This window comes from Nycticebus coucang, chromosome 16 (genome assembly GCF_027406575.1).
Source record: "Nycticebus coucang isolate mNycCou1 chromosome 16, mNycCou1.pri, whole genome shotgun sequence".
Taxonomy (NCBI): domain Eukaryota; kingdom Metazoa; phylum Chordata; class Mammalia; order Primates; family Lorisidae; genus Nycticebus; species Nycticebus coucang.
The window spans coordinates 57,904,454-57,931,595 of record NC_069795.1 but is presented as its reverse complement, the minus strand read 5'-3'; the positions used below and the strand labels follow the sequence as shown (position 1 = coordinate 57,931,595).

At 37.9% G+C, this 27,142-nt stretch overlaps 1 protein-coding gene across 1 annotated transcript in view; it reads left to right on the top strand.

The window, feature by feature from the left end:
- Positions 1-27,142, top strand: part of MORC1 (MORC family CW-type zinc finger 1) — a 198,474-nt gene that overhangs the window by 44,139 nt on the left and 127,193 nt on the right. The window contains 3 exon segments of the mRNA XM_053564625.1: positions 16,048-16,127; positions 16,790-16,860; positions 18,926-18,990. Of these exon segments, the coding sequence (XP_053420600.1) occupies positions 16,048-16,127; positions 16,790-16,860; positions 18,926-18,990 (216 nt within the window).

Here is a 27,142-nt window from a genome sequence, read left to right as displayed (position 1 = left end):
ATTCTTCTTCCCCTTCTGAATTCCTATAACTCGTATGTTGGAACGCTTCATAAAGTCCCATAATTCTGACAGTGAACGTTCTGCTTTTTCTGTCTTCTTTTCTGCCTCTTTTGCTATCTGAGTTATCTCAAAAACTTTGTTTTCTACCTCTGAAATTCTTTCTTCTGCATGGTCTAACCTGTTGCTGATACTTTCCATTGCATCTTTAAGTTCCCTAATTGACTGTTTCAGTTCCTTCAGCTCTGCTATATCCTTTTTATATTCTTCATATCGTTCATCTCTTATTTGATTCTGTTTTTGAATTTCCTTTTGGTTATTTTCCACTTTATTAGCAGTTTCCTTCATTGTTCCCATCATTTCTTTCATTGTTTTCAACATGTGTATTCTAAATTCCCTTTCTGTCATTCCTAACATTTCTTTATAGGTGTAATCCTCTGCAGTAGCTACCTCATGGTCCCTTGGTGGCGTTGTTCTGGACTGGTTCTTCATGTTGCCTGGAGTTTTCTGCTGATTCTTCCTCATGAGTGATTTCTTTTATCTGTTTCCTTGCCCTAATTTTTCTTTCACTTCTTCTTGCTCTTTAAATTCTCATGCCTGTGGACTAAGGGTTACAGGACCAGAAGGGTGAGCAGGTTTAAGAGCAAAAAAGGGATGAAAGAAAGGAGGACCGTGTGATAAGAAAAAGAAAGAAAAATAGAGAAAGGAGAGGTGGTGGGTAAAAGTAATATTGACAAAAAGAAGAGATGCACAGAAAGAGAGAGACAGAGCAATATAGGTGTACAGTAGGGTACTTTGATACAACCTTAAAAAAAAAAACCACCTTCTGGTGGTACCCAGTTGGGTGGTTCCCTTGAGGTCAGGAGCTCTTTGCTAACCTGATCAGACACAGTACCCCACCTCCACCAAGTTGAGAGGAAAGACAAAAATGCTATAAATCAAACCAAAACAAGCAAACAGCAAACTTTATGGGATAAAATTGGGTGGAAAACCAAATAATAGCGGTAGAAACACTAACAAAAGTGAAGTTCTAATTATTGAAATAGGCAGCAATGGGAAATTATAATTAAACTAGACAAATTGAGAAAGAAAAAGGATCTGTATGGAAAAGGTTGAACTTAAAAAACAAAACAACAATCAACAACATCAAAATAAACAAAAAAACAACCAAACCAAAAAAAAAAAAAAAACACAACCAAAAACAAAGCAGTATCTATATGTTATTGAATATTGTCTGGGCAACACGTGGTCTTCTGGGGTATGAGATGTTACGACTGGAGGCTGCTAGTTTCTCAAACCCCAGCAGGTAGACACCCTAAATCTCTCTTCAGCCCACTTAAAAGGCACTTTGAACTTGTTCACTTACTGAGCAGAAGCTTTCCCGAGGAAGTGCTTGTCGCTGGAATCACTGCTGAAGTGGCTATCCACTTACCCTGTGTGTCAAAACTGGTCTCCCTCTGCCCCCGAGGGTTAGGGCTGCAAGGAGGCTCAGACCCCGCCCTTAGGCTACTTGGTCGCTGGGTTACCAGCTCCCACCCAATTCTAGCTCTGCGACCCTGAGGGCGGAGCTTGCTGGGGCAGATCGCTCACAATGGCTGCCTGTGACCCAGAGCCAAACACTATTAGCTCCGTCTGGCTCAGCGGCTCAGACTGGGGCCCCAGACAAAGGGCAAAGTTCTCCGCACTCCCTCTCAGGCTCTCCCCAAGGCAGTTCAGCTGAGTGCCAAGTCCAAAGACACCAAAACAGTTCACAGGTAAGGACTTTCTGGTTTGCAGTCTCGCTGCTACTGAACTTACAGTTGGGGGCGGGTTTAGACAGATTGAACACACGCGACCACTTGCCGGTTTTCCACTGTTTTAGTCCTTCTGTTGGGGTCCAGAAGTCTCTTGCTGACTCCCTGTATCCTCTCAGGGGTGATGATAGGCAGATCCCACCAGCCAAAGATGCCTGGAGTCCTATCTCGCCAGACTCACGGTGCCCAGATGGAAGGAAGCTGATACTCGGCTGCCATCTTGCTCCGCCCCCTGGGTGGCCATTTATTAATACATGAAACATTTATGAAATTCTTCTGTGAGTCTGAGATTATGCTAGGCACAAGGCATAAGAGAGGTAAGATTAATGTTGGCTTTGAGGAGCTAAATATCTCCTGGAAAGAACATTAAATGCTGCACATTGTCTATACATGTGCTTTTTTATTTGCATCATTTCCTTTGACTTTCGTCATGACACTGTAGATTTGGTTTTATCCTCGCTCTTTTATAGATAAGAAAATGTCAAAAATTAGAAAAGAAATCAGCTCTTCTATTTCCAAATTCTTTACCAATCCAGATTGCAAGCTTCTTCCCCTGTATCACATTGACTTTCTATAACATACTTAGGTTTGTCAGCTTGTCTGTTTTTTTTTTTTTTTTAATTGTTTGGGATTCAGTGAGGGTACAAAGAATTAGGTTACACTTATCGCATTTGTTAGATTAAAGTTCATCTTATAATTGTGTCCCACCCCCAGGAGGTGTGCCATACACTGTGGTGAAAAAGCATTCTTGTCCTGGGGCCTTGCAATCGCTGATATAGATATTAATGTTAAAAATGATAGATTTCTACATTGTACTTCCTGAGCACACAGCAATGGATTCCTCAGAAGCCTTACTTTTGATTTCTGAATGTACTGCATATTATCTTTTGAAAATAAAGCATGCCAAGCTTGAGACTTTCTCCATAAATCAGTCTATTCATTCTCTAATAAATATCAAAGTAGTGATTCTTTTTTCTCAGCCTTATTCTTCTGGGAAATACCAAGGATCTCCTAGATCAATCAATATAGCTGATCTTTTCAAATTTAATTTGAAACTCACTCTCAGTGAGTTTGGGTAAAAAAATGATTTAAGCCAATGGAAAATGAAGATGTGTCTTAATTTTCTGAAGGCATTTTAGTAAATTGAACTTTACCTAAATTACTTAGATCAAGTAATAGCTGTTTCCAATTCTATGATACTCTTTCATGTATATTACCAGGAAGTAGGTATAATATGTGTGTGTGTGTGTGTATCTATTTCCTTAAAAGAAATTTAAGGAGGCTTGAACCTTTGCCAAATTTTATTTGGAGCACTGATAAATTGTTAAATCTGATCTTTGGTATCTACAGTATGGAAAGATTGATCCTTTATCCTTTCTATCTTAGGCTTGCCTCTCTCTCCATTTACCATATTTACTTACATGTAATTTCCCTCACAGGTTCTCTGGTGACAAAAGCCTTGCATGAGAAACACATGGCATTTACTCCGTGTTATCCCACTCCTAAATGGATGATCCCTACTTTTCTTTTCATTTCTAAAAGACACTTTAGACCTAATGGCTATATTAGAATAGATTAAGAGCTGGGATTGACCCTATTTGTCCACAGTAAAAGCACTTAAAGAGTATTAAAAAGTGGTTGTATGCTCTGTTAACTTGGCCACTGTGGCTCCAATAAATTTCTAGAAATGAAATGGGATACCAAGTTATCTCTAACAGGACGCTGTAACTCTGAATTATTATTTATTCTTACACATGACTTTACTTAATGTTCAATTGTTTTTCTATATTTTTATAATAGAAAAATCACTGGGTCTACGTGGGTGCATTTATAATTGATTTAGCTATTTTATCCAAAAGTGTCTAACAAGTTCAGAGGACTAGAAGGAAATTTTGGGTGCTATGTCATTGGTTTCTTTCCTTGATCATATTCTGCTCAGGATTTTTGTCGGTAACTGGATAAAAACAAACATTTTTGTTTCTTGAGTTCATAGTTAAACCCTGTGCTATGAGGAATATCTTGTATTAGAAATTGAAAACAGGATGTGAAAGAGTTGAAATCTAAAAGATAAATGTAATATAGATAATGTACAGTTATTTATTTATTTAGAGACAATCTAACTCTCTCACCCTGAGTAGAGTGCTGTGATGCCATAGGCCACGGCAGCCTCAAACTCTTGGGTTCAAGTGATCTTGCCTCAGTTCCTGGAGTAGCTTGGATTATAGGCACCTACCACAATGCCCAGCTAATCTTTGTATTTTTAGTAGAGATAGGGTCTCACTCTTGCACAGGCTAGTCTCAGAACTCCTGAGCTTAGGCAAGCCACCTGCCTCAGCCTACCAGAGTGCTAGGATTATAGGTGTGAGCCAGTGAGCCTGGCCTTACAGATCTATGTTTAGATTAACACAAGCTATTATATAAGTATACTTGACAGTGATTTACAGGAAAAAAATACATAGATCCTTTAACTGACCACAACCTTAGGTATAAGCAGAAAGTATGACAGGTTTGCTAAAAATGTTTATTGAGCTTACAAACAGAAGAAGATAGTGATAGTACCAGTAAACCATGTCTTGCTTACACCTTGTCTTTATGGAGAAGCTTAGATGGGGGTGATTTAGAAGGGATTCAGACTCACTGAAAAGTGTCTGGCTCATAAGAAAGTAACTGTTTGGGTCAGTGATGGAATTGAGGGTCATACCATGGAGGAGAGAAGACTTAGGGTCTCTGTAAAAATGTGAAAGGCTGTCATATGGTCGTTGGGATTCCAAAGAATAAAACTTGGATGGCTGGATAGAAGCAAGCTCAACAAGAGAATGTTAGGCTGTTTATACAAGGAAGAGACACACAGATGACCTTTTCCCATTGGTGTTTAGTATAAAAATATTTAGACAAGTCAAGTAAAAGGCCATTGTAGTTGCCTTGCTGTCAGCTTTGACTCCAGTGTTTACATGACTGTGATGTGCTGGAGGACTGAAACAGCCCACTGTTGCTTAGGATACATTCAGGTTTTTGCTGTGTGTACCTAACATTTTCTCCTTTATGAGTACATTTATAAAGCTTCCCTTTTGGGGTAAATCTGGGGACAAGGCACTTTAGAGGGGTTTGGCTGCCCACATAGCTTCCTTTGGTTGAATGCCAGTCCCTGGTATAGTTAGCAGATTTAATGTGTGGAATGTTAAACCACCAAGTCCAGGATAGCACATTTATTTTCTCTAGATAGACATGGCTCGGGCTACTCAGGGAGGGCCATGAGTGTGCATGAGATTCATGCTCTCTCTCAGTGGAAGGGGCTCTCACCCAAGAGGAGTACAGATTTTTCCTTGAAGGAGTCCAGATTATAAAAGAAATTATTTTGGGAAGAATTTCAGCTAGGTGATTTCTCAGGTATCTTTTAATTTAAATATTTTATAAGTCTATAATTCTTAGAATTTTAAATATTATTTTTATAATGCAGAGAATTTATTATATGGCCCTGTGACTTTATCTTAGGCAACCAACATTACTGATTTTCTTTGGTTTTGAATTGTCTATCTTTAGTAGAGAAATAATGCTCAGATTTATAGAGACATTAAATCTCCTCATATTAGGAGTAAAGAAGGGGGTAAAATATTCAATTCTAAAAACTCCTTAAGGGAGTCAGAGTCAAAGTGTCTGCTTGAAAAACTCCATTCTTCATTATTATTGCTTTTGTATAGACCCATTACGCTAAAAGGAGTTCAAATGGGTTGGAGTTGGAATCACCCTCATTTCATAGAAATAGCATGGTCCTTTTAAAGTTATTCAGGGACATTAACTCTGTTCTGTTGAAGAGTGCTCTGCAACACTATGCTTCTAGGACAGTCTTCATGTTTTTTTTTATTTTTATTATTAAATCATAGCTGTGTACATTAATGCAATCATGGGGCACCATACACTGGTTTTATAAACAGATTGACACATTTTAATCACACTAGTTAACATAGCCTTCCTGGCATTTTCTTAGTTATTGCATTAATATATTTATATTCTTTATTTACTAAGTTTCACATGTACCCTTGTAAGATGCACCACAGGTGAAATACCACCAATCACACCCCCTCCACCAATCCTCCCCCCTCCCTCCACTCCCTCTCCCCCTTCCCCATATTCTTAGGTTATAACTGGGTTATAGCTTTCATGTGAAAGCCATAAATTAGTTTCATAGTAGGGCTGAGTACATTGGATACTTTTTCTTCCATTCTTGAGATACTTTACTAAGAAGAATATGTTCCAGCTCCATCCATATAAACATGAAAGAGGTAAAGTCTCCATCTTTCTTTAAAGCTGCATAATATTCCATGGTGTACATATACCACAATTTATTAATCCATTCGTGGATCGATGGGCACTTGGGCTTTTTCCATGACTTAGCAATTATGAATAAGGCTGCAATAAACATTCTGGTACAAATATCTTTGTTATGATGTGATTTTTGGTCTTCTGGGTATATGCCTAGTAGAGGAATTATAGGATTGAATGGCAGATCTATTTTTAGATCTCTTGAGTGTTCTCCATACATCTTTCCAAAAGGAATGTATTAATTTGCATTCCCACCAGCAGTGTAGAAGTGTTCCCTTTTCTCCACATCCACACCAACATCTGTGGTCTTGGGATTTTGTGATTTGGGCTAATCTTACTGGAGTTAGATGGTATCTCAAGGTAGTTTTGATTTGCATTTCTCTGATGATTAAAGATGATGAGCATTTTTTCATATGTCTGTAGGCCACACGCCTGTCTTCTTCAGAGAAGTTTCTCTTCAAATCCCTTGCCCAGCCTGCGATGGGATCACTTGTTCTTTTCCTGCTTATACGTTTGAGTTCTCTGTGGATTCTGTTTATTAAACTTTTGTCGAAGACGTAACCTGAAATATCTTCTCCCATTCTGAAGGGTGTTTGCTTGCTTTACTTACTGTGTTCTAGGCTGTGCAGAAGCTTTTTAGTTGGATCAGGTCCCAGTAGTGTATTTTTGAAGCTGCTTCAATTGCCCGGGGGGTCCTCCTCATGAAATATTGGCCTAGACTGATTTCTTCAAGGGTTTTCCCTGCAATCTCCTCTAGTATTTTTACAGTTTCATGTCTTAAGTTTAAATCTTTGATCCAGTGAGAGTCTATCTTAGTTAATGGTGAAAGGTGTGGGTCCAGTTTCAGTCTTCTGCAGGTTGCCAGCCAGTTCACCCAGCACCATTTGTTAAATAGGGAATCTTTTCCCCACTGAATGTTTTTAATTGGCTTGTCAAAGATTAAATAACGGTAAGTAGCTGGACTCATCTCTTGGTTCTCTATTCTGTTCCAGACATCTACTTCTCTGTTTTTGTGCCAGTACCATGCTGTTTTGATCACTATTGATTTATAGTATAGTCTCAGGTCAGGTAGTGTGATTCCTCCTGCATTGTTTTTATTTCTGAGTAATGTCTTGGCTATTTGAGGTTTTTTCTGATTCCATATAAAACGGAGTATTATTTTTTCAAAATCTTTACAGTATGACAGTGGAGCTTCAATAGGAATTGCATTAAAATTGTATATTGCTTTGGGTATTATAGACATTTTAACAATGTTGATTCTTCCCAGCCATGAGCATGGTATGTTTTTCCATTTGTTAATATTTTCAGTTATTTCTTTTCTTAGAGTTTCATAGTTCTCTTTATAGAGATCTTTCACGTCCTTTGTTAGATAAACTCCCAAATATTTCATCTTCTTTGGCACTACTGTGAATGGAATAGAGTCCTTAACTGTTTTTTCAGCTTGACTATTGTTGGTATATGTAAAGGTTACAGATGTATGAATGTTGATTTTGTAACCTGAGATGCTGCTGTATTCCTTGATCACTTCTAAGAGTTTCGTAGTAGAATCCCTGGTGTTTTCCAGATATACGATCATATCATCTACGAAGAGCAAAAGTTTCATCTCTTCTGATCCTATATGGATACCCTTGATTGCCTTTTCTTCCCTAATTACGATGGGTAAAACTTCCATTACAATGTTAAAGAGCAGTGGAGACCATGGTCAACCTTGTCTGGTTCCTGATCTGAGTGGAAATGATTTCCTTTTAACTCCATTCAATACAATATTGGCTGTGGGTTTGCTGTGGATGGCTTCTATCAGTTTAAGAAATGTCCCTTCTGTACCAGTTTTCTTAAGTGTTCTGATCGTGCAAGGATGGTGGATATTATCAAAAGCTTTTTCTGCATCAATTGAGAGAATCATATGGTCTTTGTTTTTTAATTAGTTTATGTGCTGAATTATACTTATATATTTATGTATATTGAACCAGCCTTGACACCCTGGGATAAAAACAAGTTGGTCATGATGTATAATTTGTTTGATGTGTTGCTGGATTCTACTTGTTAGGATCTTGTTGAATATTTTTGCATCTATATTCATTAGTGATATTGGTCTATAATTTTCTGTTCTTGTTGGGTCTTTTCCTGGTTTGGGGATCTTCATAGGACGTGTTGGGTAGTCTTCCTTCTTTTTCTACATTTTGGAACAGATTGAGTAATATAGGTACTAGTTCCTCTTTAAAGGTTTGGTAGAATTCTGACCTGAAGCCATCTGGTCCCAGGCTTTTTTTTTTTTTTTTTTTTTTTAGGGAGATTTTGTATGGTTGATGCTATTTCAGAACTTGATATGGGCTTGTTCAACATTTCCACTTGACTCAGGCTAAGTCTTGGAAGGTGACATCCTTCTAAGTATTGGTCAGTTTCCTTCAGATTTTCATAATTCTGAGAATAAAGTTTCTTGTAATCATTAAGGATATTTTGAATTTCTGAGGAGTCTGTTGTTATTTTGTCTTTGTCCATTTCTGATGAAATTAGAGATTTTACTCTTTTTTTCCTGGTTACGTTAGCCAGAGGTTTATCTATTTTATTGACCTTTTAAAAAACCCAACTTTTTGATTTATTGATCTGTTGTATAATTCTTTTGTTTTCAATTTCATTTAATTGTGCTCTAATTTTGGTTATTTCTTTTCTTCTACTGGGTTTGGGGTTGGAATGTTCTCCTTTTCCAGTTGCTTGAGATGTCCCATTAAGTTGTTAACTTCCTCTCTTTCCGTTCTCTTGAGGAAGGCTTGCAGTGCTATAAATTTCCCTCTTAGGACTGCCTTTGCTGTATCCCAGAGGTTTCAATAATTCATGTCTTCATTGTTGTTTTGTTCCAGAGATTTGGCAGTTTCCTTCTTGATCTCATTTCTGACCCAGCTATCATTCCGCATAAGGTTATTTAACTTCCATGTTTTTGTATGAGTATGAAGATTCCTGTTGTTACTGAGTTTAACTTTTATTCCATGGTGGTCTGAGAAGATGCAAGGAATAATTTCTATTCCTTTAAATTTACTGAAGTTAGACTTGTGATCTAAGATGTGATCGATTTGGAGCATGGTTCGTGAGCTGATGAGAAGTATGTGTATTCAGTTTTGTTGTGATGAAATGTTCTGTAGATGTCTGCTAAATCCAAATGTTAGATGGTTAGGTTTAAATCTAAAATTTCTTTGCTCAGCTTCTTATTGGAGGATCGATTCAACACTGCCAAAGGAGTGTTGAAATCTCCAACTATTATGGAGCTGGAAGAAATCAAAGTTGCTCATGTCTGTTAGAGTTTCTCTTATAAGTTAAGGCATATTCTGGTTGGTTGCATAAATATTCATAATTGAAATCTCATTGTATTGAGTATTATCCTTAACAAATATGAAGTGACCATTCTTACTCTTCCTTACTTTTGTTGGTTTAAAGCCTATTGTGTCTACAAATAGAATTGCAACACCTGCTTTTTCCTATTACCATTTGCCTGAAATATGGTTGACCATCCTTTCGCCCTGAGTCCATATTTATCTTTAAGGTATGATGTAACTCTTGTATGCAGCAAATATCTGGCCTGAGTTTTTGTATCCAGTCAGCTAACCTGTGCCTCTTTAGAGGAGAGTTTAAGCCGTTCACATTAATGGAAAATATTGATAAGTCTGGTAAAATTTTGGGTGTTGAGTTTTTCGAAAGTCCAGTGGACATTTTTAATCATTTCGCCATTATGGAAGTTGGAGTTTGATGAAAAGTTTCTGAGTGAGTTTACTTTTGTGGTAGAGGATTGGGCTGTCATTATGGAGGATAGGTATGAGAATATCCTGAAGAGCTGGCTTGGTTATGGCAAATTTCTTCAACATATGAATGTCATTAAATATTTAATTTCTCCATTATAAATGAAACTCAGTTTAGCTGGATACAGGATCTGGGGTTGAAAGTTATTTTGCTTTAGGAGATTAAAAGTCCATGACCACCCTCTTCTTGCTAGAAAACTTTCAGCAGCGAGATCTGCAGTCATTCTAATATTCTTCCCGTTGTAGCTAGTGGATTTCTTACATCTGGCTGCTTTCAGAATTTTCTCCTTCATATTAACTTCACTGAAGTTAATTATGATATGCCTGGGGGATGTCTTATTGGGATTGAGTCATGCTGGGGTTCTGAAACTGTCTGCTATCTGAATTTCAGAATCTCTTCGCATGTCTGGAAAATTCTCTTTCATAATTTCATGGAGAAGGGCCTCAGTGCCTTATGAGGCCACTTCATCACTTCTAGGGATTCCAATGAGGTGGATATTAGCCTTCTTCAACTTATCCCAGAGCTCTCTGGGAGAATGTTCCATTTTTGCTCTCCATTTCTCTTCTTCTTTGAGAGTTTGGGAGCATTCAAAAGCTTTGTCTTCAGTGTCAGAAATCCTTTCTTGTGCTAGCTTCACTCTGTTACTGAGGGATTCTACTGCATTTTTCAGATATTTGAGGGCTGCAAATTCTTGCTTCAGTGCATCAAAATTGTTGGTGGTTTTCTCTTTAAATTCGTTAAATTCTTGATACAACTTTTGAATTTCTCTTCGAATTTCTAATTCTGACTTTTGAATTGCTCTTTGAATTTCTAATTCCAGCATTTCCTCCATTCTATTAATCTTGTTTGAAATCCAAATTCTGAATTCGATTTCTGACATCTCTGCCAGCTGTTTATGAATGGGATCTTCAGTTACATCTGCCATGTCTTTCCTTGGGGGGGAATCTATTCTGGTTATTCATGTTACCAGATTTTTTCCGCTGATTCCACCCCATGATTACTTCACACTGTTTGATTTTTCCCCTGGAGCTTTGTCCAGGACCTGTACAGTGCTATGGCCTGAGAAAATGGGGACCTCTTTGGTGTGGCGGGGCTATGTGGTTCTGTCTTGTTTTCAGTTGGTCACTGTCCAACCCTAGTCAAACAGTTACTCTGGGTTGAAGTCTCAGCTGTGGAGATTATCAGCAATTAAGTCACCCTGCCCCCCAACGGCAACAATTGGAAAAGGAAAATCAAACCTTCCTACAACCACACACCCATGGTACCACTTGAATTTCAGTCCTCGGGTGATTGGTTCAGTTCAAAAAGTCCAAATCAGTTGTCTCAGTCAGCGCCTGTCTGAGGTGGGAGAGCTTAAAAGGTCTCTGGCAACTGTATCACACCGGTCTGTTGACAACTCTAATATTTTCTGTTTTGTTTTATTTTATTTTATTTTTTTGTAGAGACAGAGTCTCATTTTACCACCCTCGGTAGAGTGCCGTGGCGTCACACGGCTCACAGCAACCTCCAGTTCTTGGGCTTACATGATTCTCTTGCCTCAGCCTCCTGAGTAGCTGGGACTACAGGTGCCCACCACAATGCCCGGCTATTTTTTTGTTGCAGTTTGGCCAGGGCTGGGTTTGAACCCACCACCCTCGGTATATGGGGCCGGCGCCCTACTCACTGAGCCATAGGCGCCTCCCGACAACTCAAATGTTTTCAACTCTGCTCATTTGTTTTTGGGGCACTCCGAGCCATTCTCATGGGGGAGGGGCCTCCTGTCCACTTGGTGATGGATTTTTACCTTTTGTTTGTATCCTTGGGGTCACAGCTCGTCTCAGAGGGGGTTGATGTCCGTTCTTCAACCTTCTCTCTTGGTGCAGCTCTACTCCACCAGGTTACTTGCTAAATTTCTGTCCTTTAACTCTCCTTCTGGATGGGAGCCTCTGTGGAAAGCTGGCTTCAGTTAGCCGCTTGTCTCTGCCTCTGGAAATAGTTTCTTTGGAGTTGAAGCTTGCCTCCGCAGGGAAGGCGAGCAATTATCTATGTCATCTCTCTGCTCGGCTCTCCTCCTGCAGCTTTGGTTGGTTCTTTCTGGTGATTATCTCTCCCTCCGGACTGGGGCTTCTATTGAGAGTGGGGTCCAATCAGCCGTCATCCCCCATTCCTTCTTGTTCCTTCGAACAGATGTCCAACCCAGGAAACCAGTCTTCATGTTTTAGGGCTGCTTTCCAGACTCTCACACCATATCCACCCACCAGACTAATAATTTTCTAAAGTGATTCTTTTGTATGCTGTGCATCTTATGTATGTGTTCATGAATATTTAATAATCATAAATTATTTAATATTTTAATGTAGTATAGTCCTTGGAAGCAAAATTTGGATTAGCCAAACCTGGAATTGAGTTTTGGTTTTGTAATTTACTAGTCGTGGACCTTTGGCAATTACTTGAGCCTTACTTTCCACTGTAAATTGGGAATTCCTTTGATATTTAGGGGCTTTTGAGTAAGAACACTCTGCAAAGTTTCCAAAATGTTTATAAACCTACAGTAATTGTTACTATACAAATGAGCAATACAAAATGGATGGAATGGCCACAATGTACAAGACACACTTGTAGGCATTGAGCATTCAGCACAAGCAACAAGAAAACTCCCTTCCTCAAGGAGCTTACATTTTAGCGGGAAAGGAAAGACAAAATGTAAATAAAAATGGATGATAAAATATCATTTAATATTATATAAATGTTATAAAAAAATAAAGCAGGACAGGATGGTTGAATGGTTAATTAGGATGGGAAATCAAGGAAGTAACTTTTGTATTGAGAGCTGAATAATCTGACTGAATGGATGTGTTAGTTATCTATCTCTGAGTAACACATCATCCCCAAATTTAGTGGCTTAATAATGAAGGTAACCATTTATTATCTTTTGGTTTCTGTGGGTCAGTAATTTGAGAGTAGCTCTATTGATTGCTTTCAGCTTGGGGTCTCTCATGAAGTTGCTAAGAGATTTTGTCTAGGGTTACTAATGGTTTGACTGGAGCTAAAAGACCCATTTTCCAGGTGGCTGACTCACATGGTTGGCAAATCAGTTCCTCTTTATAAAGGCCATTGCATAACACTTGAGTATTTTCATGGCACAAGGGCTGCCTTCCGCCAGAGTGAGCAATTGAAGAGAACAAAGTAGAAACTGACACCTTTTAGACCCAGCCTCAAAAATCACTCACTATCACTTCTATCACATTCTATTGGTCACACAGATCAGCCTAGATTCAGTGTGTGAGGACACTACACATAGGTATGAATACCAGGAGGGAAAAACCACAAGGGGACGTCTTGTGGGTAGCACAGTTAAGTCATACAAGAATGTTGTGGGGAAAATGGTTCTAGAAATAGAGGATAGTAAATACAAAGGCAAGAGTAAAGGCTGGTCTAGCTAGAGCACAGTGACTAGGAAGAGATGAGGGAGATGAGGCAGACCAAGAGGGCCTGGAGCAGCATACAGGAGGTGGCTGTGTTGAGCATGGAATGATTTTTGAGCAAAGGAGTGCATTACTTGATCTATGTCTTTAAAAGATGAGTGTGGGTGTTGAGTGGAGAATTGATTTCATGGGACAACAAGGGAGGAGAAAATATGGTGGCTTGAGCTCAGGTGGTAGTGGTGGAAGTGATAAAAAGTGTTCAGTTCATAACTGTAGTTTTCTTTACCTGTAGTTTGTTTGACTTAAATTTAAAAATATAATATTTGAGGGTGATGCCTGTGGCTTAATGAGAAGCGTGCTGGCCCCAAATACCGAGGGTGGAGGGTTCAAATCCAGCCCAGCCGAACTGCAACAAAAAATAGCCACCCATTGTGATGTGCACCTGTAGTCTCAGCTACTCGGGAGGCTGAGGCAAGAGAATCGTCTAAGCCCAGGAGTTGGAGGTTCCTGTGGGCAGTGTGACGCCACGGCACTCTACCAAGGGCAATGAAGTGAGACTCTTGTTTCTACAAAGAAAAAAAAAATATATATATATGTATTTGATATTAGCCAAGATATTTTGCACAAAGTGTGAATGTTAATTTTCAATTTCATTAAATTACAATAAAAGTTTAAATTTCTGCAATTTGTTCAGATCAAAACAGCACTGAAAATGCTATACTCTATACTTCTAGAACACAAAGCCTTTATTTTCTTTTATTTATTTATTTATTTGTTTATTGAGACAAAGTCTCCTATTACTTTGCGTAGAGTGATATGGCATCATAGGTCACAGCAACCTCAAACCCTTGGGCTCAAGGGATCCTTCTGCCTCAGCCTCCCAAGTAGCTGGGACTGTAGGCATTTGCCATAGTGTCACAATGCTCTGCTAGTTTTTAATGGAGACAGGGTCTTGCTCTTGCTTAATCTGGTCTTGAATTCCTGAGCTCAGGCATTCCACCTGCCTTGAGTGTTAGGATTACAGGCGTGAGCCACCATGGCAGGCAACACAAAGCCTTTAAAATTACTTAATATTTTTATTTCTCTTGAGGGGAGGAGGGCTTCTGTTTTGTTCACAAAATGATAAAATTAATAAACATTTAAAAAATTTAGAAGTAGATATGGGGTAAAAAAATTAAATTACTGAAAGCTAGGTCTTTCTACCATTTATCACTCATCTTGTGCTCTAGCAATTCTTAATCTCCCCCAAAGGAGAACCTCTGCTGGGAGTTTAGTGAAGATCTTACATGATTGTTTTCTGCACAGTTACACACAAATGCGTGTATGTGCACACTCAGTTTTTTTTTAAAGCTTAAACTTATGTACAGCTTGTTCTTTTTTCACTTATAATTGTATCTTGGAGATCTTTATCCTTTGTTAAATATGTTGTAATGATGTACATTTAGTTCATACAGAACATTCTCAGACCAAATAATATTCTGGAATATTTCTCTTTGTAATGATGTAAACAATTATCTGATAGTTTGGTACCAAGAATCTTCCATAACAGATGCACATAGTTTCAACTGCATTCAGGAAACCTCTGTTCTATAGAGCTTTTTTTCCCTCACCTATGCTTTGTTCTTTTTGAGTTTCTGGATATATACATACATAATTTTTTCCCCCTTCATTTTTTCCCCCTTCATATATACATACATAATTTTTTCCACCTTAAAAATAGTCATCTTGATCAATAAAGTATAAAATGAGCTTTTAGTAATTTAAAATGATACATTACTCCGTGTTTCTGAGCATTTCAGTTAGAGATCATTGTTTGGCAACTGGGGAAGCAGTTTATCCAGTGTCAATGATGATCTGAGTCAGAGGGCTATGAATAGGAACTAGAAACTTTGGTAAATGGAACAGTTTTATAAAAATTTTTCTTTTTAAGAAAACTATTGTGGGAGCCAGGGTCGGTGGCTCACGCCTGTAATCCTAGCACTCTGGGAAGCTTAGGCTGGTGGATTGCCTGAGCTCACAGGTTCAAGACCAGTCTGAGCCAGAGCAAGACCTTGTCTTTAAAAATAGCCGGGCCAACATTGTGGCTACAACCAACACCTGTAGTTCCAGCTACTTGGGAGGTTGAAGCAAAAGAACTGCTTGAGCCCAAGAGTTTGAGGTTGCTGTGAGCTAAGACAACATAGGCACTCTACCAATGGCGGCGAAGTGAGACTCTGTCTCCAAAAAAAAAAAAAAGTAAAAGTAAAAACTATTCTGTTTTTGGATAGAAAGCAAAATTTCCAAGTATTAAAGGATAAGAACTTTCTGGGCGGCGCCTGTGGCTCAGTCAGTAGGGCGCCAGCCCCATGTACCAAGGGTGGCAGGTTCAAGCCTGGCCCCGGCCAAACTGCAACCAAAAAAAATGGCCGGGTGTTGTGGCGGGCGCCTGTGGTCCCAGCTGCTCGGGAGGCTGAGGCAGGAGAGTCGCTTAAGCCCAGGAGTTGGAGGTTGCTGTGAGCTGTGTGAGGCCACGGCACTCTACCGAGGGCCATAAAGTGAGACTCTGTCTCTACAAAAAAAAAAAAAGGATAAGGTATTTCTTTTTAGGTATAAAGTTTGCTAGTTTACCAGCTGAATGCAACTTAATGAATCTCTCTTAATAATTATGGATCTTTGGAGTATTTAATCGTACTAAGGGATATTCTCTTTCTATAAACTTTAAAATAATTTCCTGATTTAATTATGTTCTACTTTTTTCTTTCCAGAAAATATCTGTATGTCACATCTTCTTTCAAAGGAGTATTTAGAAATGAAGTTAAAAAGGCAGAAGAAGCAGTGAAAATTGGTACGTGATTGCCCACGCCTACGTTATTGTTCATTCATTCAGCAGATGTTAATTGTGCACTTATTCTGAGACATACACGACTCCAGGCATTGTAGGAGCTTCAGTTAATCAAATGTATTTCCTATATCTAAGGAATTTCAAAATACATTTTTCCATCTCTCAGTTTGTTTAATTATGATATTTATTATTACAAATATGATCCTGAACACACTTGGAACTAGATCGATGTATATTAGAAACCCTGATTGTCGTGGTGCTGTGCTGGATCATTCTGGAGACCAGCACTGCATCCACTTGAAGAACATACTCTACACATTTACTCCTCCCATTGTAGGGACAGGGCTACCTTTCCCCAGTCGTCTGATGGTGAGAAGTAGCTCCATATTTTGTAGATTTTAAAGCATTTTCTGGCACCTAAAGGTTCATTCATGACTTGAATTTATGATTTATATGTATACTTATGCCATGTAAATTGTCATGCTTAAGTGGAAGCCCCATAGAATAAAGACTTACAATACACATAAGGTATGAAAGGAACATAGGGTCTCTTGAGATTGTGATCTGTATTGTGTTCTCACTTGTCATAGCTGTATGTATGGAAAATGCTCACTTAAAATTGCTTAAAAGACTTGCACTGTATTATATAACTGTTCTGCTTCCAGCTGAACTTGTGTTGAAAGAAGCACAGATCGAAGAAAAGCAGTCTGACGAGACCTCTTTATCTTTTGCCAAGGTATGATGTGAAAAGAGTAGTCTTCCTAAATGACAAATAATGTCATTTTCTTTTTCCTGTTCATAGTTCTCTCTTATCATTTACCTCCTAAACTTTTAAGCACAGATAAGTGCAGAGAAGGGAGAGGAAACTGAGCATATTTGGGGAAAGCCGAGACTGAGAACAAACTTGAACAGAACCTGGGATGAATTGTAACAATAGCAAAGAGCATCACAACCACTTCCTTTGAAATGAATAGAAAGGTAATATGAGAAAAGGAGAAAATAATAAAAAGCCAGCAGGAAAAAAAATAGCTTATCAAGTCTTCTTGAAAATAATCTATTCAAATTTTAGCTCTCTATGGACCCAAATAAATGAGGAACGTGAGGAGAGGACTAATAAGCAATGCTTTCTTAGTGCTAGGAATTATAGTCTATAATTATGAATATTAATAACAATGCTTCTAGCTTACAGAGCTCTTTTCTTATCAGTTGCTCTATGCAGTTCATAAGCATTCTTTGTAATACTTGCAATGTGCCCACAAGTGAGTTAAGTTATAAAGAACTATTATTATTAATTATAATTCATTGCAACTAAGAGAAAAAGAGTTGCTGCAGGACATGTAAGTCTGCTAACTTTTACCAAAAATATGGTACAAAACTTTCCATCATGACAAATCATTAAGCCAAATATTTATTTGCTTACATATAAAGGGATAAATAGGAATATAGAGAAAAATGCTTTATTTCACCTTTTCTTCATTCTCCTCTATAGATTAAATATATGCATTCTTTCAGTGATTTTCCCTTAAACTTTTTAGAACTAATACTGTGTCTGATATAGAGCTCTCATATCCAAGGGTCATGAGTAAGGGATGAAATCAAAGTACAGCATGTGGTAATGCCCCAAAGCTAACTCTATCCATGGCTTTCCCCAGATTCTCACTCTTTTTAAAATATATTTTTTCCAATTAAAGTCAAACTTACCTTATTAGTTATTGATGTTTTTGTAGTTTTTGTCTCTAAGAAATCAATTCCCTTTGCTTAATGTATTTGACAAGGGACACAGACTCTTCCTAATAGGTCAGGACCTTGCTTGCTTCCTGCCATTGCTTATTACTTCTTCCTGCCTCTTTCTGTGCTCTGAGGGTACTACCAGGCCAGGTGGCAAAGTCTTTGACCAGTTTGCTTTGTTGCTTTGACACAACATCACTCTGGCTTCTTTAAGTTAAGAAGAGAGCAAAGTAGAGTGATCTGAACTTTTACCCCTTAAATTCCTCCAGCAATTGAATTTGAAATGAAATACTTGCCTTCCATTTCCCATTTTATTTTACTTGAAAGCCAAGGAAAATATTGTTTAATCAGTAGTATACTCATCAAAAGAGAGGCCTAACTTTCACCTCAGGTGTACAAAGGACATTAAAAGTCTGTTCTCATGTGTGAGAATAGTAATGAATGGTTCCTCTTCTGCCTGCTTAGAGGGAGCATACTAGAATAGGGCAGTGAATCAATCAATACATCAGATTAATAGAGTAGATAAGAAAGACATCTGGGCACTCTGAAAGGAACAAAGCCTAGAGATGGGGTATTCTATAAAAGGAAAGTATGGAGAATGTTAGTTAGAAGTAATCAGTATTTAATATGAAGGAGACATTTTCTTTTGGCTACTACTAGAACGTTTAATTTTTTTTTCCTGAAAGAACACTTAATGATCTCATGATTGAGCATTTCTTACTTTCCTAGGCAAAAACCAGAGCTAAGGTAGATTGAATAACGCGCCCAAGTTTTCACGTAGTTTTTGTCAAAGCCACAGTGCCATTTTGGGGAGTAAAGTTTCTTTCTCTAAAAGGTGGAGAGGACATCAGAGTATATACAAAAGGAGAACAGTGGGCTGGGATTTTGTTTGTCTTCTTAGCTGTTGGAACTTAATCATTTATAAAGTATTGAATATTCACCATGCTAAAATTACATAAGGCAATGTGAGATATTGTTTCCTCCGAAACATCTGGATAATAGGGTAATGTCAATGGGCCTTTCACTAATTCAATGGCATTAAGTTCTTTCCAAACCCAAATGTACTTCTCCAGGATGTATTACAGAGAGCTTTGGATGATGTAGAAGCAAAGCATAAGCACCTTAAAGAGAAGCGGAGGTAAGGCATAAGGTTTTTTGTTTGTAGCAATTCTCTGTGGTACATTAAAACAAATTCTGATTTCTAAGTAGGCAGATTTGGTGCTTATTGTGACAATTTCTTTTTTTCAGCTTGTGACAGCTTATACTATGAGTCTTAATATGGTCAATATTAATATGGTCAAAGTGCCCCAACTAAGATAAATAATTTAAAATGTTTACAAAGTGTATGTATATCATATTACATGTGCATGTATGTCGCTATATTATGTTAAAACTTCAGGAAAAATAGTTAAAAATTAGGCCAGCATTTGGTGGTTTGGGCTGAGGAAGATGTCTAGATGAAGAAGTAAACTACTCAGGGGATCATGCCGACAACTTACTTTTCCTCTGTGTCCTTTGCCATTTACTGACCTATTTATTTATTCATTTATGAGGCAGAGTCTTATTGTGTCGTCCTCGGTAGGGTGCTGTGGCATCACAGCTCACAGCAACCTCTAACTCTTGGCCTTAAGCAATTTTCTTGCCTTAGCCTCCCAAGTAGCTGGGACTATGGGCACCTGTCACAATGCCCAGCTACTAATTTGTTGCAGTTGTCATTGTTGTTTAGCAGGCCTGGGCCAGGTTTGAACTCGCCTGCCTTGGTGTATGTGGCCAGTGCCCTAACCATTGAGCTATGGGTGCCAAGCTGTCCTTTGCCATTTAAATTCCAGAGGGTTGGTACTCATTTCTTTGTTTTCAAATAACTTAAAATTTCAAATAGGAAATAACATTAGTTATTATATTACTTTAAAATAACAATAACAAGACTTTATCAAAAATAGTCATATGTCGCTTTACAATGGGCTATATTCTGAAAAATGTGTCATTAGGCTGTGTTGTGATGATGCAAATATCATAGAGTATACTTATTTTATTTATTTTTTATTAAATCATGTACACATAGATCATGAATACATAGAGTATACTTAAACCTAGATGGTATAGCCTACTACAAACCTAAGCTATGTGGTACGCGTAGCCTATTGCTTCTAGGTTGCAACTCCATAAAGCATGTTACTTCACTAAATGCTGTAGCCATTTTGTAACATGATGGTAAATATTTGTGTATCCAGATATATCTCAACATAGAAAAGGTATGGTAAAATTATGGTATTATAATCTTATGGAACAACTATTGTATATATGGTCTGTTGTTGACTAAAATATTGTTTTATGGATTTTTGTTTATATGGTTGACTTGCTCTCCAGTTCAGGTGCTAGATAAATTAAACTGAAAATAATCATTGCTGCTCAAGTAAGGCAAGACTTTGAAACCTGTGATATCTTTTTTTATTATTATTTATTATTTTTTTATTAAATCATAGCTCTGTACATTAATGCAATTATGGGGCACCATACACTGGTTTTATACACCATTTGACACATTTTCATCACACTGGTTAACATAGCCTTCTTGGCATTTTCTAAGTTATTGCATTAAGACATTTATATTCCACACTCACTAAGTTTCACATGTACCCTTGTAAGATGCACCACAGGTGTAATCCCACCAATCAACCTCCCTCCTCCCATCCTCCCTCATCTCTCCTCTCCCTCTCCCCCTTCCCCATATTCTTAGGTTACAACTGGGTTATAGCTTTCATGTGAAAGCCATAAATTAGTTTCATAGTAGGGCTGAGTACATTGGATACTTTTTCTTCCATTCTTGAGATACTTTACTAAGAAGAATATGTTCCAGCTCCATCCATGTAAACATGAAAGAGGTAAAGTCTCCATCTTTCTTTAAGGCTGCATAATATTCCATGGTGCAACAATTCCATATACAACAATTCATTAATCCATTCATGGATCGATGGGCACTTCAGCTTTTTTCATGACTTAGCAATTATGAATTGGGCTGCAATAAACATTCTGGTACAAATATCTTTGTTATGATGTGATTTTTGGTCTTCTGGGTATATGCCTAGTAGAGGAATTATAGGATTGAATGGCAGATCTATTTTTAGATCTCTAAGTGTTCTCCATACATCTTTCCAAAAGGAATGTATTAATTTTCATTCCCACCAGCAGTGTAGAAGTGTTCCCTTTTCTCCACATCCATGCCAACATCTCTGGTCTTGGGATTTTGTGATATAGGCTAATCTTACTGGAGTTAGATGATATCTCAAAGTAGTTTTGATTTGCATTTCTCTGATGGTTAAGGATGATGAGCATTGTCTGTAGGTCGTTTGCCTCTCTTCTTCAGAGAAGTTTCTCTTCAAGTCCCTTGCCCAGCCTGCGATGGGATCACTTGTTCTTTTCTTGCTTATATGTTTGGGTTCTCTGTGGATTCTGGTTATTAAACCTTTGTCAGAGACATAACCTGAAAATATCTTCTCCCATTCTGAGGGATGTCTGTTTGCTTTACTTACTGTGTTCTTGGCTGTGCAGAAGGTTTGTAGTTGGATCAGGTCCCAGTAGTGTATTTTTGAAGCTGCTTCAATTGCCCAGGGGATCGTCCTCATAAAATACTCACCCAGAAAAAAAAAAAAAAAAATACTCGCCCAGACCGATTTCTTCAAGGGTTTTCCCTGCACTCTCTTCTGGTATTTTTATAGTTTTGTGTCTTAAGTGTAAATCTTTAATTCAGTGAGAGGCTATCTTAGTTAATGGTGAAAGGTGTGGGTCCAGTTTCAGTCTTCTACAGGTTGCCAGCCAGTTCACCCAGCATCATTTGTTAAATAGGGAATCTTTTCCCCACTGAATGTTTTTAACTGGCTTGTCAAAGATCAAATAACGGTAAGTAGCTGGACTCATCTCTTGGTTCTCTATTGTGTTCCAGACATCTACTTCTCTGTTTTTGTGCCAGTATCATGCATTTTTTATCACTATTGATTTATAGTATAGTCTGAGGTCTGGTAGTGTGATTCCTCCTGGTTTTTTTTTTATTTCTTAGTAATGTCTTGACTATTAGAGTTTTTTTTCTGATTCCATTTAAAACGAAGTATTATTTTTTCAAGATTGTTAAAGTATGACAGTGGAGCTATAATAGGGATTGCATTACAATTGTATATTGCTTTGGGTAATATGGACATTTTAACAATGTTGATTCTTCCCAGCCTTGAGCATGGTATGTTTTTCCATTTGTTAACATTTTCAGCTATTTCTTTTCTTAGAGTTTCATAGTTCTCTTTATAGAGATCTTTCACGTCCTTTGTTAGATAAACTCCCAAATGTTTCATCTTCTTTGGCATTACTGTGAATGGAATAGAGTCCTTAACTGTTTTTTCAGCTTGACTATTGTTGGTATGTATAAAGGCTACAGATTTATGAATGCTGATTTTGTAACCTGAGACACTGCTTTATTCCTTGATCACTTCTAAGAGTTTTGTAGTAGAATCCCTGGTGTTTTCCAGATATACAGTCATATCATCTGCGGAGTGAAAGTTCAATCTCTTCTGAGTCCATATGGATACCCTTGATCACCTTTTCTTCCCTAATTGCAATGGCTAAAACTTCCATTACAATGTTAAAGAGCAGTGGAGACAATGGGCAGCCTTGTCTGGTTCCTGATCTCAGTGGAAATGATTTCAATTTAACTCTATTCCATACGATATTGGCTGTGGGTTTGCTGTAGATGGCCTCTATCAGTTTAAGAAATGTCTCTTCTATACCAATTTTCTTAAGTGTTCTGATCATGAAGGGATGCTAGATATTATCAAAAGAGTTTTGTGCATCAATTAAGAGAATCATATGGTCTTTGGTTTTTAATTTGTTTATGTGCTGAATTATACTTATAGATTTATGTATATTGAACCAGCCTTGAGACCCTAGGATAAAACCAAGTTGGTCACGATGTATAATTTGTTTGATGTGTTGCTGGATTCTGTTTGTTAGGATCTTGTTGAATATTTTTGCATCTATATTCATTAGTGATATTGGTCTATAATTTTCTTTTTTTGTTGGGTCTTTTCCTGGTTTGGGGATCAGGGTGATGTTTGCTTCATAGAACATGTTGGGTAGTCTTCCTTTTTCTTCTACCTTTTGGAACAGGTTGAGTAATGTAGGTACTAGTTCCTCTTTATAGGTTTGGTAAAATTCTGATGTGAAGCCATCTGGTCCCAGTCTTTGCTTTTAGGGAGATTTTGTATGATTGATGCTATATCAGAACTTGATATGGGCCTGTTCAACATTTCCACTTGATTCTGGCTAAGTCTTGGAAGGAAGGTGATGTGCTTCTAAGTATTGGTCAATTTCCTTGAGATTTTCATATTTCTGAGAATAAAGTTTATTGTAATATTCATTAAGGATCTTTTGAATTTCTGAGGAGTCTGTTGTTCTTTCACCTGTCCATTTCTGATTGATGAGATTAGGGACTTTACTGTTTTTTTCCTGGTTAGGTTAGCCAGTGGTTTTTCTATTTTATTGACCTTTTAAAAAAACCAACTTTTTGATTTATTGATCTGTTGTATAATTCTTTTGTTTCAATTTCATTTAATTGTGCTCTAATTTTGGTTATTTCTTTTCTTCTATTGGGTTTGGGGTTGGAATGTTCTTCCTTTTCCAGTTGCTTGAGATGTCCCATTAAGTTGTTAACTTCCTCTCTTTCTGTTCTCTTGAGGAAGGCTTGCAGTGCTATAAATTTTCTTCTTAGGACTGCCTTTGCGGTATCCCAGAGGTTCTGATAATTTGTGTCTTCATTGTCGTTTTGTTCCAAAAATTTGGCAATTTCCTTCTTAATCTCATCTCTGACCCAGCTATCATTCTGCATAAGGTTGTTTAACTTCCATGTTTTTGTATGAGTATGCAGATTCCTGTTGTTACTGAGTTCAACTTTTATTCCATGATGGTCCGAGAAGATGCAAGGAATAATTTCTATTCCTTTAAATTTACTGAGGTTAGACTTGTGATCTAAGATGTGATCGATTTTGGAGTATGTTCTGTGAGCTGATGAGAAGTATGTGTATTCAGTTTTGTTGTGATGAAATGTTCTGTAGATGTCTGCTAAATCCAAATGTTGGACGGTTAGGTTTAAATCTAAAATTTCTTTGCTCAGCTTTTTGTTGGAGGATCGATCCAGCACTGCCAAAGGAGTGTTGAAATCTCCAACTATTATGGAGCTGGTGGAAATCAAGTGCTTATGTCTGTTAGAGTTTCTCTTATAAATTGAGGTGCATTCTTGTTGGGTGCATAGATGTTAATAATTGAAATCTCATCATATTGAGTATTACCCTGTACAAATATGAACTGGCCATTCTTATCCTTTCTTACTTTTGTTGGTTTAAAGTCTATTGGATCTGCAAATAGAATTGCAACACCTGCTTTTTCTGATTACCTTTTTCCTGAAATTTGGATGACCATCCTTTGACCCTGAATCTATATGTATCTTTTAAGGAAGATGTGATTCTTGTATGCAACAAATATCTGGCCTGAGTTTTTGTATCCAGTCTGCTAACCTGTACCTATTTAGAGGACAGTTTAAGCCGTTCACAGTAATGGAGAATATTGATAAGTATGATAAAATTTTGGGTATCAAGTTTTTCGAAAGTACAGTGGACATTTTTAATCCTTTCACCACTGTGGAAGTTTGAGTTTGATCAAAAGTTTCTGAGTGAGTTTACTTTTGTGATGGAGGATTGGAGTGGTCATTATGGAGGATAGGTCTGAGAATATCCTGAAGAGCTGGTTTGGTTATGGCAAATTTCTTCAACATATGCATGTCATTACAGTATTTAATTTCTCCATCATAAATGAAACTCAGTTTAGCTGGATACAGGATCTGGGGTTGAAAGTTGTTTTGCTTTAGGAGATTAAAATTTGATGACCACCCTCTTCTGGCTTAGAGAGGTTCAGCAGAGAGATCTGCAGTCGCTCTAATATTCTTCCCTTTGTAGGTAATGGATTTCTTACGTCTGGCTGCTTTCAGAATTTTTTTCCTTCATATTAACTTTAGTGAAGTTAATTATGATATCCTTGGGGGATGTCTTATTTGTATTAGGTCATGCTGGGGTTCTGATACTGGCTGCTATCTGAATTTCAGAATCTCTTGGCATATCTGGAAAATTGTCTTTCATAATTTCATGGAGAAGGGCCTCTGTGCCTTGTGAGGTCACTTCATCACTTTCAGGGATTCAAATGAGGTGGATATTAGCCTTCTTCAAATTATCCCAGAGCTCTCTGAGAGAATGATTCATTTTTGCTCTCCTTTTCTCTTCCTCTTTGAGAGTTTGGGAGCGTTCAAAGGCTTTGTCTTCAATGTCAGAAATCCTTTCTTGTACTTGCTCCACTCTGTTACTGAGGGATTCTACTGTATTTTTCAGATCTTTGAGGGATGCAAATTCTTGCTTCAGTGCATCAAAATCTTTGGTGGTTTTGTCTTTAAATTTGTTAATTTTTTTTTTTTTTTTTTCAGAACACACACATTTTATTTGTTAGGAGACCAGGAGTGAGTGAGGCAGGTGGGACTGCTCAGGGAGAAGGGCCCGGGGCTGTGACAGATAAATGCTTGCCGGGAGTGGTGAAACCAAGGCCGGGCATTCAGCCATCCAGACCAAGAACTCCCTGTGCTGTTCCCCGGGGTTTCCATCTGCTGCATTATCCCTTGAAATGTTTTATTTATTTATTTATTGGTAAGTCATAGCTGTGTGCATTAGTGCAATCAAGGGGTACAATGTGCGGGTTTCATATACAATCTGAAATATTCTCATCAAACTGTTTGACATAGCCTTCATGGCATTTTCTTAGTTACTGTATGTAGACATTTGTATTCTGCCTTTAGTAAGTTTCGCCTGTACCCATTCTGAGATGCACCGTAGATGTGGCCCCACCCATCACCATCCCTCCACCAAAACCTCCTGCCTCCCTTCCCCTTCCTTGGCCCTTTCCCCAAGTCTTGTGCAATAGTTGGGTTATAGCCTTCATGTGAAAGGTATAATTTAGCTTCATAGCAGAGCTAAGTACATTGGATACTTTTTCTTCCATTCCTGAGATACTTCACTAAGAAGAATATGTTCCAGCTACATCCATGTAAACATGAAAGAGGTAAAGTCTCCATCTTTCTTTAAGGCTGCATAATATTCCATGGTATACATGTACTACAATTTGCTAGTCCATTCGTGCGTCGATGGACACTTGGGCTTCTTCCATGACTTAGCAATTATGAATTTGGCTGCAATAAACATTCTCATACAGATGTCTTTGTTATATTGTGACTTTTGGTCTTTGGGGTATAAACCTAGTAAAGGAATTATTGGAACGAATGGCAGGTCTATTTTTAGGTCTCTAAGTATTCTCCAAACATCCCTCCAGAGGGAACGTATTAGTGTGCATTCCCACCAGCAGTGTAGAAGTGTGCCCTTTTCTCCACATCCATGCCAACATGTCTGGTAGTGGGATTTTGTTATGTGGGCTACTCTTAATGGGGTTAGGTGGTATCTGAAAGTAATTTTGATTTGCATTTCTCTGATGATTAAGGATGATGAGCTTTGTTTCATATGTTTGTAGATTGTGCGTCTGTCTTCTTAAGAGAAGTTTCTCTTCAAGTCCCTTTCCCACCTTGACATGGGATCACGTTTTCTTTTCTTGCTAATACATTTGAATTCTCTGTGGATTCTGGTTATTAGACCTTTATCGGAGGTACAACCTGCAAATATTTTCTCCCATTCTGAGGGCTGTATGCTTGCTTTACTTACTATGTTCTTACTTTGCAGAAGCTTTTTAGTTTGACCAGGTCCCAGTAGTGTATTTTTGACACTGCTTCAATTGCCTGGGGAGTCCTCCTCATGAAATAACACCCAGGCCGATTCCTTCAAGAGTGTTCCCTGAACTTTCTTCAAGTATTTTTATAGTTTCATGTCTTAAGTTTAAATCTTTGATCCAGTGAGAGTCTATCTTACTTAATGGTGAAAGGTGTGGGTCCAGTTTCAATTTTCTACAGGTTGCCAGCCAGTTTACCCAGCACCATTTGTTAAATAGGGAATCTTTTCCCCACTGAATGTTTTTAATTGGCTTGTCAAAGATCAAGTAACAGTAAATAGCTGGATTCATCTCTTGATTCTCTATTCTGTTCCTGACATCTACTTCTCTGCTTTTTTACCAGTACCATGCTGTTTTGATCACTATCGATTTATAGTACAGTCTCAGGTCTGATAGTGTGATTCCTCCTGCTTTGTTTTTATTGCTGAGTAATGTTT